Source organism: Ptiloglossa arizonensis, chromosome 5, assembly GCF_051014685.1.
Source record: "Ptiloglossa arizonensis isolate GNS036 chromosome 5, iyPtiAriz1_principal, whole genome shotgun sequence".
In the NCBI taxonomy this organism is placed as follows: Eukaryota; Metazoa; Arthropoda; class Insecta; order Hymenoptera; family Colletidae; genus Ptiloglossa; species Ptiloglossa arizonensis.
The window spans coordinates 11,155,325-11,174,746 of record NC_135052.1 but is presented as its reverse complement, the minus strand read 5'-3'; the positions used below and the strand labels follow the sequence as shown (position 1 = coordinate 11,174,746).

The 19,422-nt window shown below is 37.2% G+C and overlaps 4 protein-coding genes across 6 annotated transcripts in view; 2 read left to right on the top strand and 2 right to left on the bottom strand.

Moving 5' to 3' along the window:
• The window catches only part of LOC143147556 (uncharacterized), an 84,361-nt gene extending 76,710 nt beyond the window's left edge, over positions 1–7,651 (top strand). For all 3 annotated transcript variants that reach the window (XM_076312895.1, XM_076312894.1, XM_076312893.1), the window contains one exon: positions 5,031–7,651. In XM_076312895.1, the coding sequence (XP_076169010.1) occupies positions 5,142–7,649 (2,508 nt within the window). In that variant the 5' untranslated portion in view covers positions 5,031–5,141 and the 3' untranslated portion in view covers positions 7,650–7,651. The remainder of the gene's footprint in view (positions 1–5,030) is intronic.
• Positions 7,652–9,833: 2,182 nt separating this feature from the next.
• Positions 9,834–12,584, bottom strand: Mrm2 (Mitochondrial rRNA methyltransferase 2). The gene has a single exon (XM_076312897.1). The coding sequence runs from the start codon at positions 12,341–12,343 to the stop codon at positions 11,603–11,605; it is 741 nt and encodes a 246-aa protein (XP_076169012.1). The 5' UTR covers positions 12,344–12,584; the 3' UTR covers positions 9,834–11,602.
• Positions 12,585–12,637: 53 nt separating this feature from the next.
• Positions 12,638–15,815, top strand: LOC143147557 (WD repeat domain phosphoinositide-interacting protein 3). Its single transcript, XM_076312896.1, has 6 exons — positions 12,638–12,860; positions 13,596–13,769; positions 13,844–14,101; positions 14,175–14,376; positions 14,454–14,677; positions 14,751–15,815. Exons 1-6 carry the CDS (start codon positions 12,794–12,796, stop codon positions 14,855–14,857), a joined length of 1,032 nt encoding a protein of 343 aa, XP_076169011.1. The 5' UTR covers positions 12,638–12,793; the 3' UTR covers positions 14,858–15,815.
• LOC143147559 (uncharacterized) lies at positions 15,615–18,476 on the bottom strand. Its single transcript, XM_076312898.1, has 6 exons — positions 18,182–18,476; positions 17,735–17,855; positions 17,334–17,508; positions 17,121–17,206; positions 16,922–17,057; positions 15,615–16,818 (listed from the first exon to the last, which is right to left on the bottom strand). The coding sequence occupies exons 2-6, from the start codon at positions 17,813–17,815 to the stop codon at positions 16,628–16,630; spliced, it is 669 nt and encodes a 222-aa protein (XP_076169013.1). The 5' UTR covers positions 17,816–17,855; positions 18,182–18,476; the 3' UTR covers positions 15,615–16,627.
• Positions 18,477–19,422: the final 946 nt, after the last annotated feature.

Genomic DNA, 19,422 nt, shown 5'->3' with positions numbered 1-19,422 from the left:
TTTCTTGTTCGTTACGAAATTATCTAGGAATAAAAGATACTATCCCGTGAACTTAAACAATAGTTTATAATCACGCACGTGTAACCCCGTGTGGATATTTATAAGCACTTTTTCCTCTCGATGATGACGTTTCATCGGTAAACATTCCTCCGAACACGCGTAGGTCGCGCGACTTTCTTGCAAATATACAAATCGCGTGTGTAAACCGCCGTCGCAATCGTCTGGAATAATATCTTTGCGGTTCGATTTGTTTAAGTACGCGGAAATCGAAAGAGATCGCATAATTTACAACGTTATTTTTGGTTCTGCGTGACTCACGCGAAATTGCGAAGAAATTCAGTCTGCATCGGTGGATCGAGTCGATTTTACCTATTCACGATGAAAATGATTCATTTTCTATCGCGAGGGTACGTTGTCGGAAATACGAAATTCAAGACCGCACGCTTTGTTTGCACTTTTGACAAATTCATCGTGAATTTTACACAGGATTTTTCAAATATGTACATATTTAAGATCACTGTGCAACCGTTGCGACGGATTCTCGTAAACCAAAGAAGAAAAGAATAATACACGAAATTATTATTTTCACGTGTTCCCCTGCCTTTCGTTTCCATGTTCAAAATATGACATTTGAATAAACCATGAAACCGGAGAAATTTTGTTTTTCCATTTTACGAAGTCGAGGTCTTGCGGGGCACAAGGTCAAGGCTAAATAGAGAGAATTTCCATCATTATAACGCACTTAGTCCCTTAATAGTCCTTAATAGAGATGCACTGGCTGTTCACACGCATCGTTAGTTAACAGTGTGCAAGAATGTACGAATGTGAAACATTCCTTCTGGTATCTTCATATTCTGGCGTGACACGCGAGTTCTCAGCCTTCCGACAAATCGTATTATCGAATTACCATTTTATGTTACTACGTTGGAATTCAAAGTTCGTACCGCGATGATAAGGGTTATCGATATCTCACGTTGAGAACATTTTCTCTCACTTTTCCTCTTCCGTTTCTCTTTCAACCTCTTTTCTTTTATTAAGAAACGGATTACGCGTTAATTCGGTTCCGTAGAATAATAAAATTTTGCAATCATCTTCCAAAGTGATGAGTTTGATAAAGTTTCGATTTCGAGATTCCGATTACTTTTTGGATAATTAATTAAATATGAAAAAGAGATGTGTGATTTACAGTACTTGAATCGGTACAATTAAAAAAAGAAAAACTCAATTAGAGTAACAAAGAACACAAAATTGTAACAAATAAGGTACAGAAATAATCTTAAACGGTGAATTGTAGTTCTCTTTAAAAATTTCTCAGGAATTTGGATTTACGTGAGTCTCGTCCATTATTTTGCGTTTTCTTTAAGAACGAGTTTCATCTACGGTATAAAATCAGGGACAAGGATTTAGAGTAACCTATAGTCTATGTGATTTCGCGTCAGTGTCGAACTATGTCCTCGAAGAACATGCAATGAAGTCACCGTATTCATAGATTACACGAGAACATGTAGGCTCCTTGCATAATCTGACCTTTGGTTCTACCTTGTTCTAACGCTTCGTTTCAATGCAACTTTCATTATTCAGAAAGGTCGCGGAGAATGTACAAGTTTAAAAGATTTTAGAATTCAACAATCGAATGCGTTGAGTGTCACTTTTCGACCGTGAAACATTTTTATCGATTGGGTAATCGTTAATAGCTCGTTGCACCATTTATTGGTAATCCGTGTACGTTGTTTACCTAACTTTTCAAACTTTACATTGAACAAAGATATCATTTTTATCTCATCTTTTTATAAATACCCCGTTACTCTGTGCGATCCAACGTGTAAAGAGTTTCTCGCGTTACAGAACAGATTGTGCGTTCGATGTAACATTTTCATACCTTTAAAGATCAAGGATATCACGTGCGCGTTATCAATACGCGACAGTCAAAAGGCCATTAAAATCCAAGAAGGATTAATCGTAGCACAAATACTTGTATTAGACTTTTTATAGTGTCACCAGTTGACGGGTAGGTATCTATCTTGAAGACGCGTTACCTGATGCGAACCTATCGTCACCGAGCTCAGATGATAAATATAAAATGCTTTTCTGTAATTGAAGGACAAAAAAGAAAGAAAACTAAAAAAAAAGACACGATAAAAGACGAGTAAACAATGTAAATACTTATTCGAATGAAATTATCCAGTATGATAAAACACCGTATCTTAATCGTTTGTAAATATTATTCTTGTTATTGTGAAACGAGAAACGATCGATTAATTTAACAATGATTTCCGTAAAGTATTCCTCGCCGGTGGAATGGTAAAAATAAAAGTATAGAATATAGTGATCGAGAGGAAGAAAAAAAAAAACGTGAGAAAAATTCGTGAATCGATCGATCATGGTGTAATTTATTTCGGTTACGAAATTCGTCGGCGCCAGCCCATGTCCTTCTCTGTTTCTGAAGGTGTTGATGCCTGACACGTTCGTGAGGCCGAATCTCCTATTTATACGGCCTATTCACGATGTAGACATAATCGTGGCGTGGCTGCATAACGGTAAAAACAGATCGGCGTGCATTCACTTTTCCCCGTTCCGTGCACATGCAGTTCAATGCATACGTGCAGACGAAGATAGCCGCGGGCATGCAATACCTTTTAAACTGACGAGTCATTGATCCACCCAGTCGCGGTGTACAAATAACTCTAATGGAATTACCCTTTCCTTTCGGTGTTACGTTCCGAGAATGCAGCCGATTTGCATCTACCTCGATTCGCTCTCGATTTTCGGTCGAATAGGATTGTGCGGGAAAATGAAATCGACGAACAAAAGTCTGATTCCGTGCAAGTTGATACGTTCAGATCCAACAGGGGATCTGATCAAATAATAGGAAACGGAGCGCGGAACAAGATCGATGACAAATGTAACTTCTTCGGGGATAATGGTGCAACCGAGTGCGTTCAGTTTTTCAATTATTTTTAAATTCGAACTTTAGCAACCGCTGAAAATATTCGTACTTAAATTTACCGATAATACAATGGGGCATCGTTGCGATCTCGATAGATGTCATGGATCGATATCGGTTCATTTGTTCGTTTATCTTGAACGAAATAATGTCACGGAGAAGAGATTGAAAGAAATATTACGTCGTTGCGTAAATTGAATTTACTAGAACACGAAAGAGGAGTATTCGTTTTTCGAAAACATCTGGAAGCTAGAATTAAGCTATGATTTAATCTTGAATATCGAATGTGTGTTATACAGTCAGCAGATATAACACGTTCACTGTGTAACGTCCACGGCGAAATTTGTCGTTTTTCATTCGAAACATTCTTCGATGTCAGCAATAATTTCGACGATATTCGCGTCTGCTTCCGTTCTTTACGAAAGTTTCCAATCTTTTTATAAATCTGGCCTCGTTTGTAAAAACGTCTGGATTTACAGACACTTCTTATCAAATCTGTTAGACCGTGGCAAGTTGAAAACCCTAAAGCAAGTAGTGCTCTAAGTAAGTAAACAATACTATCAGCCATCTTAAATGTTTGCACAATCTCTTTCGAATGCTTGATTAACAGTAGACTGACAGAAGTGCCATTAGCTTTCTTTGTGGTCTGTAGTCAATGGGTCATTCCATGCCAAATTGTTCACTTTTTGCGGTCGATGTCAGGGATTTTGTTGAAACGAAAATATAACGTGGAACGTTTAATTTTGCGATTCTGGCCTATTTAAGTGAAAACGGAGTGTATCAATTTTTATCCTCGTAACTACCAATTGCATCGCTCATTTTGCATCGTAATGGATCGTTGAAATAAAAATTTTAATCAACAGCACACTTCATTGATTCGTGTGTCCAAATGAACGTGCAAAAAACTAATTTAACAATCACGTTCCATCTTTATTGTGCATCTCGATCTTCTATGTTCGGTGTTTTGAAAAGTATCAAAAGTATGGGTAGCATGTTTTTTGTGTAAATAAATTGAAATATCATCAACGTAACGGAAATAGAAAACCGGTTGCTTGTGTAACAGGGAAAGACCTTCAATTTCCAAATCTTGAATTACTAAGTCAGTGAGAATTGAGAGAGCGACTCCATTGGGAAAAGAAAATTTGTTTACAATAATTTACAAGAATTTACATTCCTTTCTTTACCATATATATCGACGTTAAAATTATCGAAAGGGACCAAAATTAGTTTTGACGTTAATACTCGTGTCTTTACAACGATTTCTTCAAAATTTACCATTGTTTACCGCAATCCGATACTAATCGATCACAGTTGAGATCTCGAGCAGTTTGGTTACAGGAAATACTAATTTAGTTTCTGGAATGTACAGATGCCATCTAAGCAAATGGCGTCTATTAAGGTTGAAAAGTAGGCTACCACCACGACCAAAGATGATTCAATATGTACTCGAGTGAAAGTCCTAACAACCGAAGTTGAATGTAAACGTTGTAACATGAATTTTTTTTCTTTCTCAATTGTAATCCCTCGAAGAACTTTGGCGTACTTTGCCAAATATTCTCCTTCGTATTACGTTATTAATAACGCGAGAGAGAAAAAATGTTCAACGAAACTTCTTTTAAAATATTTAATCGTTTCGAGCAGTTCAATGAAATTGAGTCTCGGATGATTTTACATCCGATGCGTACGAGCTTGCATCGAAACCAGTCGAATTAATATCCGTGGCGTAAAATAACGCTTGAAACGATAGCTCTCTAATTAGACCTTCTCGAATAAGAAAACGACGAATCGCAATAAAGCAACATCGAATATTGACCCGGAGAAAATTTAACGCGATATAAAACGGAGTTATACTTTCATCGTTGAAACGAAGTTATTTAAAAAGTTTTTATTCCACGTTCGTGGAAATTGGAAACATGGTTTTCGATTAAAAACGAGAAAGATTTACCAGACACGTTGAAAGATCGCGAGCCTGGTTACACTCTTCGAAAGAAATCGATTTAAACGTACTGTACTCTCTTGCCTCGTTCGTCTCACCTTTGTCGTCGATATAATAATTATACACGTATTGTTATCTTTTTGTTTTCAGACGTTTCCGATGCGTCGAGCCTCGAGAGGAAGGTGACGAGCAGGTTTCAGACGAGAATCTTCAAGATACCTCGAACGAATCTCGCAAGAAACCGCATCCAATAAAAAGAAAATGGTCACGATAAGCCAGAGACGAAGGCATCCTCGATGGAGAATGCTCTTCATTGCCGTCATCTTCTCCGGTCTCGTCAGGCACTGCGAACTAACGCCTACAAAAAGATTAACCGACTCAAGTTCATCCTCCTCGTCGTCCACGTTATCGAGAAGTTCCGCCGAAACGAGGTCGCAGAACTTGGGTTCACCGAGCGATCTGGCCTGGCAAGCTTGGCTCCTCGTCGATTCCCAAACCGGAGTACACTCTAGCTTGGATTCCGCTAGTTTTCTTCGCCGGATAACTCCGAAGAGCGTTTTCATCGCTCCTGCGTTGCCAGAATTGCCACCGTGCGCGGACGGCTACCATGCCGACACGATGGGCAGATGCGTGAAAAGCGTGAACATCGATCACGAGGCACATTTCGATTTTCTTCTCCAACGACTGAACAACCGATACGGGAACCGGGGCGGTGGCTCCGATGGTTCGACGTCCAACAACAACCTGAAGAAATCCAGCGGACCTTTTCAGTTGAACATTCCTCTGTTATCCGACGCGTACGCTCAGTCGTCGAAACTCGATCACGAGGAGACCAGAGATACCATAAAGGTGCCGATAGTGGTGGCCCATCGCGACGATATCGATGCGAACGAAAAAAAAGTCTCGTCGGAGCCCGTCGTGGCGACTCACGATATTAAAAACAATACCAGATCGGCCGTGGACGGGACCACGTATCTTCCAGCGAATTCTAGTCCCCCGCCTTCCGGTAAAGACGATCGTAACACCCCGTCGAAGCTCGACGACGTGATACCCGTGGCGGATTTCGTCGACGACACGAACGAGACCAGCTTCTCCGAGGTGGTCGATTACAAAATTCCAATCGATCTGAAAAAGCTCCTGAACATCACCAACTTGAAGACCATCGACGTTAACGGCGATCAGGACGCCTGGAGAAACGGATCGCTGTTCAATACCACCGAAACATCGCCCAAGTTGATCCTCCTCCAGTCAACAGCGACGTCGTCCAACCTGGACGATGGTCCGCAACCGATGGACAACAACAGTACGAGCTCCCACCATGCGAACGTTCGGGTGAGCAATATGACCAGGAACGTCACCGATAAAGAAATTATCAGTGCGAATGTTCCAGAATCCACATCCCCGAGCAGAGTACTCGATGTACCACGGACCGTGGTAGAGAAAATCGACGTCAACGAAACGCAAGATGGTAACTCGTCCGAAGTTTGGAACTCGGGTGTACGAGAATCCCAGGAGACGTTCTACGACGACGACGAGGAGGATATCGAAGATTACGTGGACAGCACGGATCTGCCGGGCGACGAGTCATCGGAAACGGAGGGCGGTGAGATTTTGAAGCACGGGGAGGCCGGAATGGCGGTACGCGTGAAAGACATCAAACGGATACAGCTGGAGAAGCATCGGCAAGAAACGGAACAACCGAACAAGACCAAGAGAAACGATACGTCGGGATTCGATTTCTTCGACGACATTATGTTGCGTTTCAACGAATCCAGCGCCCAGGAGAAAGAGGAGAAGGACGAGGCCGGTAGTAACGTGTCGAGCGAAGTCAGCATCAACGGCGATATCATCTTGGAGACCACTCTTCTCGACGTGACCACGGACAAAACGCGGAACAACAGTTCGAGGACACCCGAGGTTAATCGTACGAGCGTTACCGAGGAGAGCGACGAGGATTTGAAAGAATTGTTCGAATCGGGGAAGGACACCGCCGCGGAACCGGAAGTGGTGTTCTCGCCTCAAGACGTTCACGGTACCGCGTCCACGAACGATCACGGAAGGATACGAACCGAGCAAGAAAAGACCGAACCGCGATCCTCCGATGACCCGAAAAGCGACGAGTTGGAAGCCGCGCCCTCCTCCTCCGAATCTTTTTTGTACGATCCCGGTTTTCGAGATCGTTACACGGAAGACGATCCGATCACCGAGATACACACGATCGAGGAACAATCGATCCACACCGGGATCGAGGAACAACAATCCGAGAGCATCGACGACGGCAAAGAGTTCGTTAAAAAATCGAAAGGCACGAACTCGTTGAAAAGCTTCGAGCCGGAAACGGTGAACAACAATAATTTCCGACTTGCTCAAAACAACCGACATTCTGCCTATTCGAAGCAACCTATGAAGTTCCCTTCGGAGGACGTGAACAGTATACACAATCAAGATTACAAGGAGAGAGTTCCCTATCCTTTGGACGATGGACTACATTCCAGCACGAAGAGCAGCGTCTTCGCTCATCAGAAACCCTTCCACCGAGGTGCGTCTCTTTGGAGAACGTCGTCTCGGCAACAGACGCCGGGTCAATCGGTGGAGACGACAGCGAGCAGCCATAGACAGAGACAACCGCCGAGTTCGATTTCATTTTGGACAACGATGCCGCTCATGAGGGATCCGAGTCTTTACTCGACCGACCAGGACACACGCAGCAAAACCACCAACAGTCAACCGTACACCAACAACAGATTCCCGGAGGTCTCGCCGTCCTGAAGGGTAAATTTCTACGATGCATTGCTCGCCGCAGGATCCAAAATGGGGCTACTCGCGTAGAAATCGGGGACACCTATCGGTGGATAATGGAGTGTCGCTGAGGTTCTTGGTGTTTTCACGCCTCGTTGCTCTCAGTGGGAACGTCTACCAGACTGTGGAACTGTGCCAAATAAATTAAGAGTCGTGAACTCTTGCCGACTAGCAATTTGCGTGCCACCCGATTCGTCCGTCGCGGAGAACCGATAGACGGGTCGATTGATCGCATAGTACGCGTACTTAGAATCGAAGTAACGAACACGCAGAATCGTGTGAACCGCGACCGATGATACGTGGCACCATCGCAGCGTTGCGTAATTTCGTTACAGACTTTACCAAGTAACGTTGAAGAATTTACGAGCGATCCTCTCCGACGTGAAGAAATAAATACTAGATCTACCATGGATGAGGCGTACATTTCACGATTACGGGCGAATAATGCGATGCACTTCTGGCGGCATTCTTCGAACGCATACCTGCAACACCAGCGACGCGAAGTCTATGATCTTTCACCGTACATTCGTTTAGGCCTAATTTCGCAATTCCCAACTCGATTTAACGAAATTCGTGTAGCAATAGATGCGATTGCACGTGTATATTTTTTTATACTTTCCTATTCAGCTGTTTGTAATCACTGTTCGATGAAAACGTAATCTAGGCCTAATTTATCGATTAAGGATCCTCTTTTGGTAAGATTGGTAGTATTAATGGCGTGAATATCCTTGAACTACTCGTGTAAAGGCCAAGATCACACGATGTCTTTTTTCTTTCTTTTTTTTTTCTTTTTTTAACGCAACCGCTGCACCAATATCGGTAATAATCGTGGAAGATCGTACTACGATAACGAACGAACGAACGAACAATGGTTTATACTTCCATAGATTACGTTGATTTATTCCTTCGTTGCGTGTTTCACTCGTGTGGCCTCGGTCATGTGATTAGCAACCCAAAATGCTCTTTAATCAAATTGTACTTGTAGAGTTAACGCTTCGATTTAAGAATTCATTTAACGAAATTCAATACCTTTAGAGGCTTTCGTATACTCGATACGGTATTATGTTAATAAGGAAAAAGTCAGTACTACTTTAGGCAGAGAAAGTGATAAGTTAGCAAACTGAAACAAATTGTGTAATTTTCCTTTTAAAATTCACGCAACAACTGGGTACTGCGAGGAGAGCTTTCTACTGTAAAGTGTACAGGGTGTTTAAAACAAAATGTTCAGGACTCACGAGAATATTTAGTACCGATCGAACCGAGCGAAGAAAGCTCGGTCAACATAGCTACGAGCGGCCAAAAATAAAGAACACGTATACTCATTTCTCTCCAACTGTGGTAACTAGAGTTTCAGAGATGAAACTACACCTAAAAAGTATCACCTCTCTGATACTATTTTGAAAACTATCAAAGATGCGAAGAAGTTCTTTAAACAAATTTTATACGATTTCTGACAGAATATAACATCTACAAACAGCTGTAATATACAGGTCGGTGAAAAAAATTAAAAAGAAAATCAAACAATTACTTTTAATCACTTAGTGATTACTTTAATCAATTAGTTCTTTTACCCGTGCGTATACCGTGCTACTATCCGTTAAAAAGTATAAAAATTTGTTTGCGAAACTTCCTCGTGCCTCTGGTAATTATCAAGATAGCATTAGAAGCTCGAAGGCAATTCTATATTCTTGCGTATGAATTACAACGACTATAAAACAACACGTTTCCGATATTTTGTGTAGCTCCACAAATCTATAAAGTTTCGTGAAAATCGTCAATTTGGTAAGTAGAACCTAGATGATGGCAAGTAAACGGGGTTATAAAATGTCTGCAAATAACGAGACTCGTGCAATGATCGAGGTAACCGATCCAATATGGAACACAATTTATACAGTATAGATCGACCATCTATAGTTACTACTACCTGTTACTTCCACCTCCAACTTCACTCGTTGCTAAATGATCGAGATTCTCACCAGCAGTCATCGAAGCTGCATTTATAGAGGTTCTACTGTACTATAGATACTCCAACGCTAAGTCCTTGCAATAAAAAGCCCCTTTTTAACACCTTGTATATCGTTCCAGAATAACAATGAAATGAAAACTTCTCTGCCATCTTGCGAGAGGTAAAAATACAACGATTCAGAATTTCCTCAAAATCTCTTTATTTTTAGCATTCGTATTCATGCGTCACGATCGAACACCTCGCGGCACGCAACCAGAAATACTTTCCCGGGATATCGCGCTATTATACAAAGAACATCGACATGGAACGTTTGTTATGGAAACAAACGAACTGTAAGACGACGGACATTGACGCGCTTAATCATTTACTCATGAACGAAACGTATACGTAATAAGAAATCGTACACCGAACTAACTCGAACTATCGGTGCCGATCGAAAGAAAATTTTCTTTCTTTTTTTCTTTTTTTTTTACCGTCGCAGATAAGACACACCGTTGCTTAATCTTGTTTTTGCAATAAAAAATAAAAATAAAGCGATTCTGTGGTGAAAAGAGAACTAGAATAACTAAGGGTTCGTATAGTTCAACGAGATAGAATTACGATTGCAGTAATATCCTCGATCGAATGTTGAACCTCGGGAAGATCACCTTCAAAATATCTGTGTATTACATGTGTATGTATGCGCGAAATCTGGGTTCACGAACTCACAAAACATACATGTGACCCTGGTATATCGAATCAGACTGATTTTAGCGGTATTGCTTTATTTATAAAATACAAAATCACAATCTGTCACGCAAAGTCTCGAGAGGTATGCTGTTCTCTTCAGCAATGAAATATTGTCATTTAGCTTCATCGCGTACGTCATCGTGTTTACTCTTGTATGGAGAAACGTATAGTGTTGGGAAGGTGTTAAAATTTTTAACAAGTCCAATTCTACTTCCTTTTAATAGATCGATTAAAATGAATTGAGAACAGTATTTTTGGATCTGTTAGTTGTGTAACGTAAGGAAAAAATGTTGCCGAAAAATCTCATCTACTTGTTCCATTAAATAACTATTGGATCATAATTAACAGTTCGTAATTAATTTGGTATTTATTAAAAATAATCGATAGATAGAACAACTGTTTTCTTAAATTTAAAAATTTTTTTTTTAAATTGTAAATTTTCAACATTTTACGTCTCTCCAGCATAATTGAGTCTAAACGTACATCTACATTGTATAGCAAAAACACGTATCTACATAGTATGAATGTTTTCAATGTGCGAATTTATCATTATTCCACATCAGTACTTTGGAAGTAACACTCGGAGCAGTAAGGATCAATCATCTCCGATATTATCAAGTTTGATGGCCATCGTTAAAATTCTTTTCTTTTTCTCTTTACATGCGCAAAAACTTTTCTTGGAATACGAAACTCTTTGGATTTTATACAAAATGGAATTTCTTATGCGAGACTATCGTGTACTATTGAAAAAAGAAATTATGAATCTGTCATCATGGTCAGTAATTTTTATTGCTCTACGTATGCTTCGATGTGGTGTGTAATCTCTCTTCTCATGTATTGAATGTTAATTCGTGTACATATTAATTTTATTAAGGAGAATTGTATATACAGCGTAATTAAGAAGCATCACCAGCATCTTAATGTGTATTAATTGTAACTGTTTTAAATACTATTGTATTATTTATAGCTAAATATATTGATGTATATTATATTTGTCGTGTTGTGTAGGAGTCTGCTAGATTGCAAATGGAAGAAGTTATAAAATCATTCGATGTTGGTCTTATACCAAAATATTGTGCTTTGTTATTATTTATAACCTGTCCAGGCATGATATGTGATTGTGTTAAAAATCATTTTATTCTTTAAACAATTTTTAATAACAATATGTATTGTTTTATTTTTATATATATAGTGTAGCATGTATTATATAGTGTTACACTATATTATTCTATATATCTTTTATTCCTTTAAATCCCCTGGCTAAAAAAAACTTCTCTGTAGATTCATCTCTCGTAGCTTGTGGTCTTACACTTTTAACAGTCTTGTAAAATTTTAATAAATCTTTCTCCATTTGTTGAGACTTTCCACCATCCCATATTTTACAAAGAAATGTTCCATCTATTCGTGTAACTTTTAAAGCAAATATTAAAACACCATATGCAAGTTTTATTATATTATCATGATCTAAGTCTTTTATACCAGATGCACATGGTGCTATGTCTGATAAAATTACATCCACTTTATTATTTTGTAGCATTTCCAAAAGTTTATTTTGTGATTCTGCAGTAGTAAAATCCATTTGACTCAATAAAGTTGCACCTTGAATTGGATAAATTGGTTGCTTGTCTATCCCATACACAGTTCCAATATCGTCTGTGGTTTTGGCATCTGCGTTTGTCATCTTAACAGTAACTTGTGTCCAGCTGCCAGGAGCAGCACCACAGTCGATCACAGTCTGTCCAGGCTTCAATATCTTGAATCTCTCATTTATTTCTAACAACTTGAACGCGCTTCTACACCTATAATTTTCTTGTCTTGCCTTTTCTATGTATGGATCTTGTATCTGTCTTGAAATCCATAATTGGGAACTGTGCTTCTTCCCTTTCAAATTTCGTGGTATGTTTTGACATAACGTATTACAAGTGAATAAATTCCTCGTTATTAAAGAATCCCAATGCATACTCTTCATAGTTGATTATAAATATAACCTAGTAAGGAAACTTGATATCGGAACCGTGTGTACATAACCATGTGTACACCATTAATGACAGGATATTGTGATTCCTTTCTTGTTTTCGCAGTTTTGTCGCAATCGCAACTGGTTATTGCAAGGAAGAATCAATATAAGTCAATTGTTATTCAAATAAAATCACAACACTTAATGGGTCTGTTGGAAGCTTTTCTTGTCGAGAAAACGCAACATTAACACGAGCGCATGAGCATAAGCAAGCGCAAGCTGTGTTCTGGTTTAGTATCAGCTGATTGATACTAACGAACACGCATGCGTTAAGACCCTATGATGGTAGCGGAACTTCGTAGTTACGAAAAGTATTTCGTATGCTTGCCGGCGAAGATGTGATGGAATTCCACGAGTAAACGATCGTTCGAGCGAATGTTGTGGTCAAAGAAATAACTTACAATGAACCTAACCACTGGGAATCCTCACGGAAATGGTTTGCTTTTTGCTGGTTTCAATCAGGATCAAGGTATGTGACCGAGTGTGCTACATTTGACAGTCCGGTCACGGATTGTCAAATTTATTTTTTTACTTCTAACCTCTGTGACCAATGCCTCATATGAATCTATCAAGACTTTATTTCCTCAGATTATTAGTATCATTTGTATATGAAATAATTTTTCTTTCGCCATCCTTTATTTACTAAAAAATCATTGACATTAAAACTTTAATATCATTTTCTATTTTCTAACCTTGTTCGTGTAGAATTTTTATGAGTTTTAATAATAAATTTGCGCAACACTTTTTTCGAAAAATTACTCTGAAACAATGTACGTTATTTATTATCTATTTACTATTTAAATTTTTCTTACAAGTATGTGATTGGAATTACTTGGTACTAATACATATTGTTGTTATCTAATGAAATTAATTTATTTTGGTAACATTACACAAAAGACATTTCTCTTCAATACAACAGATTTTATTAAGGTTTTTAGAGAGTCTAGTCTTCAAACCACAATTCTTTCTTTAAAACATATTGTATAATATGACACTATTTTATGAAAAATTTCATAATAATTATGTTTATCCAATTACATTGGATTATCTTTTCACTTTACTCTGTGTTTCCACTAATGCATACATTAAATAAGAAACACGAATGCTTTAAATACAGTATTGTAATCACAAAGAAAAAAGATGAATACATAACGCACAAGCAGATAACAATATCATTATTGCTTGTATAACTTTCCACTTATAGGATATTTTGCTTGTGGTATGGAAAATGGCTTCAGAGTTTATAGTTGTGACCCTTTGAAGGAAAAGGCACGTCATTTCAGTGATGGGGGGCTTGGGTATGTGGAAATGCTATTTAGGTGTAACTATTTAGCATTTGTTGGCAGTGGAGCAAAACCTATGTATCCAACTAATAAAGGTAAAATTTTATCTACTGTCAATATTACATGTACATAAGAAGAACAAATTACTTATCCTATATAATATTTATAGTTATGATATGGGATGACCTTAAGAAGTGTCCAGTAATTACTTTAGAATTCAATGCTCCTGTAAAGGGTGTCAAACTGAGAAGAGATAGGATAGTAGTAATTTTAGAAGGCGTTATAAAAGTTTACACGTTCACACAAAATCCCCGACAGCTTCATGTTTTTGAGACTAATCCAAATCCCAGAGGACTCTGTGTATTATGTCCGAATAGTAGTAATTCCTTACTTGCTTTTCCGGGTAGAAAAAATGGACACGTACAAGGTAAAATTTTAAGCAGAGAGCTCTGATTTCATTTGCTCTTTTTCTTTGTGAAATAACTATTTTTCTGTTATAGTGATAGATCTTGCTAATACAGAAAAACAACCTTTAAATATTGAAGCACACGAAACACCTTTATCTTGTATAGCTTTAAGCTTACAAGGTACCAGATTGGCTACTGCTTCAGAGAAAGGAACCTTAATAAGAGTATTTGAAACACAAACTGGAAATATGATTAATGAACTGAGAAGAGGAGCTCATCATGCAAACATTTATTGGTAAGTGAAAACAGAATATAATTAGAAGTTACTTTATTATCAAAATGATTTTATTGATTAAATCAGTATAATTACAGCATAAATTTTAATCATGATTCTACATGGCTATGTGTAGCGAGCGATCATGGAACTGTACATGTTTTTGCTGTAAAAGATCAAAAATTAAATCGTCAATCTAGTTTAGCATCTGCTACTTTCCTTCCAAAATATTTTAGTTCAAGCTGGAGCTTTTGCAAATTTCAAGTTCCAGGTGGTCCACAATGTATGTGTGCATTTGGGACTGACAACAATAGTATTATAGGTTAGTAGTACAGTGCAACAGTGTTTTCATTCTGAACACATCAAGCGTAATCTGCATCTTTTTCATGTTACAGTAATATGTGCAGATGGTAGTTACTACAAGTTTCTGTTCAATAATAAAGGTGAATGCACAAAAGATTTTTATGCACAGTTCCTTGAATTAACAGATGACAAAATGTGATTGGAGGACGAACAGGAGGTAAACTCCTAAATACAAAGAATCAACACACTTATATGTTTTGTGATTTTTTTTGGTTTATCTATTGGTTGCTAAAAAAATGAATGGGAATACACTTTTAACACAATGGTTTTAGTGTTCATTTGATACGATAAGTAGTTTATACAAAAAGTGAGAGTTGTGTTTGTTATTTAAAATTGTACTCTATATGATAGAGGACCAAATGAAAAGTACTACTCTTTTTGTTAGTGATATGTGCATTGTGTGTGAATTATGAATGGCAAATTGTAAAAAAGAACTTTAAGGAACACTAGAACATGTTGTTATTCAATTCTTATATGGGCCTATTGCTGAAATGCCTACTTATAGAACTGCAAGTTTTTAAATGTTGCAAATGAAGAAAGGAACTTAATATATGAAGTTTCGTTTACCGCGTCGATGTAAAATATATCTTTCTTACATTTAAATTACGAAATTTGTAGCTGAAACTAATACAAATATCGCGAAAAAATATCATGTGAAAATAATGGAGCGATTTTTGGTAATACGTGTGTGCTTCGCAATTCAATCATGTCTTTTTTTTATATTTATTTTATAAAACTATGAATCGTTTGCTGTTATAAAAATGTATCATGCTTGAAAACGTTTCATATCTCTTATTCTAAACAAGGTTCAAAGTAACGTGAGAACGTATAATTTGGCTAATAATTGTACACATCTTCGGCGATTAGCCAAATAAACCATGAGACATATATAATGTAATACAGTTTTATAGTCTTTATTTTTATGATTTCCATACATTTAATATACATATACACAAAACATAACTACCGTCAGTTGTTACTATTGAGATATTACCACAAAATATCAAGGTTGTAGTGTCATAAAGAAGTTGGGATTGAACATAAAATAAAAATTATTGCGAGACCAAACTCTGTATTTATTTATAATAAAATATCGATGACCCGTTGCAAGCGATGTATTTAATTCTTCTTCTTTTTTTTTTGTTTCTTTTTTAACTACTGTTTGATCTATGAGATACCTTAGAACGCTCTAGTAATTAAGATTCAGTCTTACAGAAGGAGAATAATACGGTCGCCTATAATGTAAAATTTAATTTGAACGATTGAATATAGTGTCGTTGTTAATAGAAATGATTCACATTTGTCGTGAAAATAATGGAATTAAAAAATATATTACAATGTGCGTCGTCGCATTTCGATATGCAATTTCATTATTACAGATTTAAGAATAATCGTAAGTCTGTGCGTTGTTCAGAGTGTAGTAGCAATGTATCGTTATTGCATGACGCGATTTGTTAACAATTAATTGTAATGCATGAACAAGAAATAACATGTGTAATATATGAAGCAAGCTTTTTGTACTGCAGATCATTGTTGAGCTTTATAAAGTGAAACGTCTTTGCCATGTTATATATTATGGACAGTGTTTTTCTAACTAGAAATTACCATTTTCCCATTCGCGTTAAATCTTCCGTCTTTTTTCTCTCAACAAAGACAACGTGTTCAACTTGAACTAGTTTGAAATGTTACGATCATTAAATCGCAAGCACTTACCGATGCTGATTGTAAAATTCATTTAAAAATCAATGTTATTTATGAATTTCATTCAACAGCGAAAAATCGAATGCAGATTCACATCCGTTGCAATGAAAATCTCTGATTTTCTATAGCTACTTTTCACTCGGTAAATTATTAAAATAAAAATTAAAATTCATCAAAACTCAACAAAAAATAAATCTTCGTAGTATCTTTAAACCACGAAGGGTTTATTTGCGCATGTCTGAACGGCTTTTGATTTTTGTACGACTGGAACCACAGGCTTTTTCTTTACACCATGAAGTGTGTGGGTCAACCCCTTCTTTGCCTCGAGTCTTTTGTAAGTGCTGTAGACCACAAACCACACGTAAGAGCTTATAATTATGACAGAGAGAACTATCATACCTAAAAGAAATAAACTTCTTTAACAATAATGTAACATAACGATCAGAAAATCATGGTCTCTGAAAATAATTCGAAGCTAATGTGTTATCATTTATTGACGTACGTTCACAAGTGTTCGCTTTACCGCCAAGATACGCGATAAAGGTGCAGTCGTGTTCTACCATGACCAAGGAAATCATCAAGGCTGATATTACCGTCATCGTGATCATCATCCACGGTGCCATCAAGTGACGATTGTTCTACCGGAATAAATTACTTTGTTTTATCGCGTAAATATTCTTTCCTACGTAAAATGATATTACCGTTAGTGCTCCGTAAAGGAGCAAAATAGCGGAAATAAACTGTATCACTGCACCGACCAAACCCCAATACATTAAATAAACTGTTTCTGTAACAAACGATTACAAGAAACGTATAAGGTAATCTTAATAGTAACTAATATGAAAAAAGAAATTCTAAAAAGTATATAGCTGAATTTGTAATTTTGTTTTAATCATATAAAACTCCGTAAGCACCAGTTGCATTATGGTGCGCCATATCCATTTTCTTGGTGTTAAGATGATTGGATGATATATCTTCTAAGGCTTCTCTCTCAAGAGCATCTTCTGTATCTCTGACTACCATTTCTTGAATTCCCATGGCATGTGTCAATGCCAAGACCAAAATTATCATACTGAACCCAGACATAAACTGCAGTGGAAAAGTGTATTAGATTTGTTGCAGTGATTTAAACAGTTTGCACGAAGATCTTTATCACATCAAGAAATTCATTGAAATTACAAAATTCAGCTTCTGAAGTGTAATATGCAAAAAGAATTACGGCCTTTTGAAGTATTTCTCCTTTCGTGTTTCAATTAAATTAATCATTTTTACGTTTGTGTTATATAATAATAATAATTCAATGATTTATATTTACCAAATGAGATACAGCTATCAACACTGTGCCTTGTTTCAAATTGAAATAATGTAGGAAATTCGTTAACAGTCCCACCTTCATATTGCTCTATTTATAAGAAAATTTCTTATGGATACGATTCCTGAAAAATTAAAAAAAAATTATTTTACGAAATATTAATTACAATAATTGACGTTCAATAATTTCTGTTGAATTTCAGCCTAAGCCTAGTAAAATAACAACGCAAGATATTGAATTCTGGAAATTATTGTGAAATAATTGTAAAATTATAAACCTTGCCACAAACATAATGAAAATTCTAAATTAGCAGAGGGTCGCTGTAATCGCTCAAAACACCGATAACAATTCTAAAAAGAGTATTGCTTCTTATAAAAAATGCAATCAGAAGATTGCTTTGATATCCATTAACTTTTGAATGGTAAACTAGTAATGTGTGTCACTACTCACCTCTCACTAAACGGAGCAACGAATGTCACTGAAACGAAATTCACAATGAGAATCAATAACTTTCACTGTCTCTCGTTGATTGAAAGCAAAAGATCTGATCGCTGAACAAAGTGTATTGCACGAAGTCAAAGGAATCGGTTCGAGGATTTAATCTTCATTGAGCACCTCTCTCTCGAGGCTTAAAAGCAAAAGGGTATTCAAAAGATGCTCGTTTCTAGCTCACGGACCTGTGTGCTTTCGACGCGCAAAACGCGAGTTTGCTTCGGTCAGGGATTGGAAGGTAACCCCTAACAGTAGATTACACGTCATGCGCACTAAGTCGATCCACTGCCGCATCCTTCAAGGTGCATCCGTTCCCAATTGATCATTCACGGATACTGACAGAATATTATTAATTTTTACGTCTCCAAATCCGTCTTATGAACAAAAGTGTATAAATATTCCGTTACGATCAAATCTATCTTTCAGCTACCTCGATATATGAAAGTAGGAGTTAAAAAGTTATGAAAGCTGTTTAATAGATCTTGTTTAACACGATTGTCGGTGAGTTTTTCTAGACACAAGGAGCAGTTGTCCTTTTTCCTCGTGTTGTATCTTAATTTACAAAACGCAAAGGTTATTAACATTTTTGACGTATTTTACAGATGATTATATACCATTAATTTTGTATAACTATCAGTCGTCAAGGAAGCGATAAGTCTGATTACAGGAAAAGGTGTTATACGATCTGAAATACCGACCTCGTAAAATAGAAGTAGTCTTGAAGCGACACCTACGTTTCACAACGGTGATATTAGAAACTATATACAACTGAAGCACCGAAGTCGGTAATAACAGCAGACGAAGAAAACTCATCCCTGCATAGCCATATTGTGGTTCTATCAATAAATTCCACTTCATCTCACAGATGGAACTTGGAACACTCTATCACACAAAGCTAAGAACATTTTTAATGTTACGGCTACCCATTCTCAGACGTAATCTGTTATACATTATATTCGAAGTTGTATATAATTCCTGGTATCACCGTTGTGAAACGTAGATGTCGCTTCAAGACTATTTCTATTTCGCGCGGTCGGTATTTTAGATCACATTGGAGAAACACTGACTATTTATACTGCATCAAAGTGTTTTTAAGTGTAACATAAAAATATACTATTGCCTTTTCGAAGCATCGCATAATTATTGAGAAGACAAATTATTTATTCTTCAGTACTGGTAACTATTATGCAGTTAGCTAT

Excerpts from the sequence above, each read along its gene's own strand:
- Mrm2 (XM_076312897.1), bottom strand. The coding sequence starts at position 12,343 with ATGAAGAGTATGCATTGGGATTCTTTAATAACGAGGAATTTATTCACT.
- LOC143147557 (XM_076312896.1), top strand. The coding sequence starts at position 12,794 with ATGAACCTAACCACTGGGAATCCTCACGGAAATGGTTTGCTTTTTGCT. Across the intron at positions 13,770-13,843 it reads TATGTATCCAACTAATAAAG|TTATGATATGGGATGACCTT; the intron begins GTAAAATTTTAT and ends TAATATTTATAG. Across the intron at positions 14,377-14,453 it reads CATCATGCAAACATTTATTG|CATAAATTTTAATCATGATT; the intron begins GTAAGTGAAAAC and ends GTATAATTACAG.
- LOC143147559 (XM_076312898.1), bottom strand. The coding sequence starts at position 17,815 with ATGAAGGTGGGACTGTTAACGAATTTCCTACATTATTTCAATTTGAAA. Across the intron at positions 17,207-17,333 it reads GGCGCACCATAATGCAACTG|AAACAGTTTATTTAATGTAT; the intron begins GTGCTTACGGAG and ends CGTTTGTTACAG. Across the intron at positions 17,058-17,120 it reads TCCTTTACGGAGCACTAACG|AACAATCGTCACTTGATGGC; the intron begins GTAATATCATTT and ends TTATTCCGGTAG.